General features: G+C 39.2%; 1 protein-coding gene across 1 annotated transcript in view; it reads right to left on the minus strand.

The window, feature by feature from the left end:
- Nucleotides 1-738: 738 nt before the first annotated feature.
- Nucleotides 739-4,385, minus strand: part of LOC106531207 (sorting nexin-22) — a gene marked incomplete at its 5' end in the record, with an annotated part of 14,572 nt that continues 10,925 nt past the window's right edge. Inside the window, 1 exon segment of the mRNA XM_014026989.1 lies at nucleotides 739-3,303. Within this exon segment, the coding sequence (XP_013882443.1) occupies nucleotides 3,185-3,303 (119 nt within the window).

The following is a 4,385-nucleotide window of genomic DNA, read 5'->3' on the forward strand; positions in this document are numbered from 1 at the left end:
ACTGTTTGCATTTTTCCCGCCACCATGACACTCAATATAAAATGCCTCTATCTGAAATACTGGACTAACAGTGTGCTCTTCTGACTGGCTTATTATTATGCATTTTAAATGTTTCACTGTTCTGGCTGTAATGCAATTATGTCTGTGCAATGTTTGGAATTTCCTGGGGGTTTTTTCTCAGGGATTGTTTTGACGCCCGGGGTAGCTGGGTTGGTATTTAGCTCCCCCTCCTGGGTGGTATCAGGGTTACCCCTGGTCCATTTCTGAGGCCCATCTCATAACATAATTTTAAAAACAATTAGACACTTCTGGATGTTTGGGTTTTTGTGTTTTTTTTTTAATTTTATGGTTTGTTTTGTTTGTTTGGTTTATGATTTTAAAGTGTTTTGTCCTTCTGTGCAGCTTCCTGGTGAAGTTAGGTGATTGTCAGCTGAGTCTCAAGGAGACTCCTCCCACGACAGTCACATTTTTGTTTATTTGTTCCTTTCTGCGTTTGTGGTAAGCTGGGGAGGGGGTATTCTGCTACCTCGAGCCTGGTACCCATGAAGACATATTTGAGGGAGAATTAGCCCGTCTGGGTTTTGTCGTTGAGGTCCGGGGAGCTGAGAGTTGCCGTCTAAAAACGTCTGTCATTCACAGAAGGACTAGATCTGAGCTTACTTCCGGGTTTAGCTTAGGTGTAACAAGAGGAGGGGGAGCTATTTCCTTTAGTTTAATTTATTTAGACTTTAGATTTAGTTTTTGTTTATTTTTTTAAACTTTTGTTTTTGTTTTCTTCTCTTCATTGCACGAGCCAGCACATGCCAGTAATCCATGCATTTTGAGTTCATGCCTTATGGGCTCTGTGGTTTTGTTTTTAGTGATTTTGAATTGCATGGGGTGGGAACTGAATTTTGCACATTGTCCAAATTTGCATTACTTAAGGTTCATTTATTGACAACTAGTTGTTATTAAGTTAACACTTTATCCAAGGTAAGATTCTGATAGCACATAAGTGGAACATGTCATCTAATTCACTGGGAGGCAGAACTTGTGTTGTGATACCTTGTCTGAGGTTTGGACTTTTAAGTTTTTTTAATTTCAACATGTTTTTCTTCATTGATTCTTCTGATGTGTAATAATGTTTCATTTGTCATTAATGCCTTTTTCGTGTTGTATCTTACATTGATTGTATGTATCTGGTTTTGGTCGTCATTTGACTTGCACTATTTTTCCCTTATTTTTCCATTGTATTTGTTGTTGGGTGATACATTTGTGTTTGGACGTTTCATAATTATTCCATTTGGTTTGGTTTTCAGTATTGTTTACTCAATAGGAGGGATTGTTATGGATTAATTATGTATATCTGTTCTACCTTGACACTGTCCAGTAATCTTATCTTATTATAACTAGTTTCAGCTGTTTTACTCTATCGGCCAGACTTCTAGACTCCAGCAATGTATGACCTCTTTAATTTCTGATAAGGTGTTTCCAAGCTGACAGCCCTGTCATTGGTTAGATGGTTACAGATGGCGATTTGTGATTGGTTGTAAACTGTCACATGATGTTATCATGATGTTATATTATTGGCTGCTTTCCGCTGATGCGCCAGTCACAACTCAGCAGATTTCCTGATTGACTTCTGCTCTGTTGTTGCTCAGAATTAAATCATTTGATGACCATACACACAGACTTTCTGTGCATTTATTCCAACGTGTTTCTGCATTCTTGCTAAATCATGTCACAACATTTCCCTTATCATTTTTGGAGTCAATGTCAAGACTCATTTTAAAGATTAGATAGCCCCCCCGATTGGTGTTGTTTCGAGCAGGGTCGAGGTGAAAACAAAAAGGTGTGGTCAATGTAGGTTACGGAACCTAAGGTAGCATTAATCTACATTGCTCTGTAAATATGTGAGACTTATCAATCACTGCATGTTGGCATAGTCAAATTTCATATTAGACTTCCATTCATTAACAGCAATACAAAACCTCGAWTTCTTGGCTGTGGGTGCTCAGAACCAGTACAATGCTATTCACCGTCCCACAGTGATGTTATTCCCGTGTCGAACAGATTACTAACAATGAAAGGTTTAGAACATACGCACATCAACCAAGTTAGTAGCTAAGCAATAAGATGTTAAAAATACTTCAGCTCATTCTGCTGGTCGAGCTAAATAGAGTTTATTTAACTGGTTGTTATGACCTATTTGAAAATCTTTTAAGGCTTAACTCTAGACTTATTGTTTCTAAGTTTTACAAGAGTTTTCTCTTTTAGATCTGTTTTAAAGACCTATTTACCTTTTTAGGGTGTTTTTGATTGAAGGGTGTTTGATTTGGTGACGAGATCTTGATCTTTTGTTAGACTATCGAACATCTTGTAAGGTTTGATTTGGTTGCGATGGACCCATTTGGTGATTGGTTCCTTTTGTCCTTTGCTGATTTTGATCTGGTAGACAACTGAAGACAGTTTMTCTGTTATCAGGTGGGGTCCAGTCCACCTGGGCATTAGTTTGCGAGCGAGAGTTCCAGTCCTGGACTCTCTTTGCCCCTGTGTTAGGGCGAACACATAGTACCAGACTTTTTCTCCCACCTGGAGTTCTTCGTGAGAGGCTTTTTGGTCACAGTATGTTTTGCGTCCCTCCGCGGACTTCTCGAGGTTTCTTTGAGCAAAAGCAAAGGTGTTTTTAGATGTTTCTCCAAATCTTTCATGTACTGTTGTGTGGTTTAGGCTGTCGCCATAGTGGTGTCACCAGGTTGGTACAAAAGATGTATGGGGAGCATCATCTGCGTCAATCAAATATGATCTGGAGGGTTACTATGATACCAGCAATCTCAGCGTACTGAGAGGACCAAGAGCCTAATTTGAAACTAAAAGTTTCTTGTTGTTGGTCTGGGAGTAGGATCACTCCAACACCAGCTTTGCAGATTTTGTCGTGGTGGAATGAGCATCCATCCACGTACACTGTAGTCATGTCTTTACAGATGTTAGCATCAAAGTAGTGATGATTTGGATCCTCACTTTTTTGGGGTTTTTTGTCAACTGATACCAATTCCAAAGAAAGAGTGTGAAATGTGCTGGAAGCAGAGAGGTTGAAGTATCACTGCAACAAAAGCAGGGGACAGATTTAACTGTTCCAAGGCTGTATTGTTTATTTGTAGGATTTCATTCATCTTCCCCTCTGGATTCTGTGGCTGATGGTGCATCAGGCCTCTACAGAACGTGTAGGCTCATGTTCATGGAGGGTGGAGGCGTTGAAACTGACCCGAATGTCTCGGGGGTAAAACCCCTGAAGAACCCCGTCCATGATGATGTCTGGGAGGCCTGCAGAACAAAGGTAATCATTTTTAAAATTCATTTATGAATACTGCGTTTAAATAAATAGATAAATTGCATTCATTCACATTCCCGGACCAGAAAAAGATCTGAGGTGTTTATGTTCTATTATTGTTTTAATGAGAGAAACGAGACTGCAAACATCTTAAAATACTATTGTTAAAAACAAGCATCTATACAATACAATGATAAATATAACACGTCTACAGTGGTTTATAATACTTTACATATAAAAACAAATTGGAGTAACAGTGTACTTTTTAAGCTCTTTATGGTATTCTCTAAGCTAGCATGAATGCTACAACTATAATTAAATAAGCCAGCTGTTTGAGCTCTGCTCTAACTAACCTTCAGATCTACATCCTACAACAAAACTTTATTACTGTTTTCAGGATCTCTTGTCCCAAACAACAGGAAGGACACTTTGTGAATGATTAACTGAATCCAGTGTTGGCTTTCATACTTTCTGATAAGTTTAAAACAGGGACAGAGTTGGTGTGTTATCCGTGTATCCTCTCTGTAGCAGAAACAAAAGTTGGGTACGTTCTGACGTATAAGTTACCATCTGCAGGGGTGTAACCAGGAAGAGACTGAAAAGGTTAAAAAGGTTGACTCATAAGGAGATGAGAGTAAGTTCTGAGTTGCGCAGAGAGTCTCTGCTTCGATTCAGCCTGGAACAGACTGGGCTGTTTTGCTTTTGGTTTCCAGATACGAGCTCAAGGCTTTTGACTCTGAGGCCTGACTGCTGTGTACTGGTGAAGCTGAAAGGAGTCATATGAGAATAAAGATTTTTAGAGGATATCCAAGTGGATTTCTGCTATTATTCAGACATTCCATTTATTGAACACGCCGTTTTCTACAAATTTGTTGACCCCGATGTGATGTGTGATCTTGAATAAGCAGAGAACATTGGATTTTATTTTTGGCTATTGAAGAACCTGAAGATTTTGAAACATGAACTGTTGAGAACGAGGACAGTTAAACTTTCAAAATGCCTCCTGACTTTTCCAAAGAGGATTTCTGCCAGCTTCTCCAAAAGGTGACAGTGTTGGAGCTCAAGATTCATCGTT

This window comes from Austrofundulus limnaeus, unplaced genomic scaffold, assembly GCF_001266775.1.
Source record: "Austrofundulus limnaeus strain Quisiro unplaced genomic scaffold, Austrofundulus_limnaeus-1.0 Scaffold606, whole genome shotgun sequence".
Classification (NCBI taxonomy): Eukaryota; Metazoa; Chordata; class Actinopteri; order Cyprinodontiformes; family Rivulidae; genus Austrofundulus; species Austrofundulus limnaeus.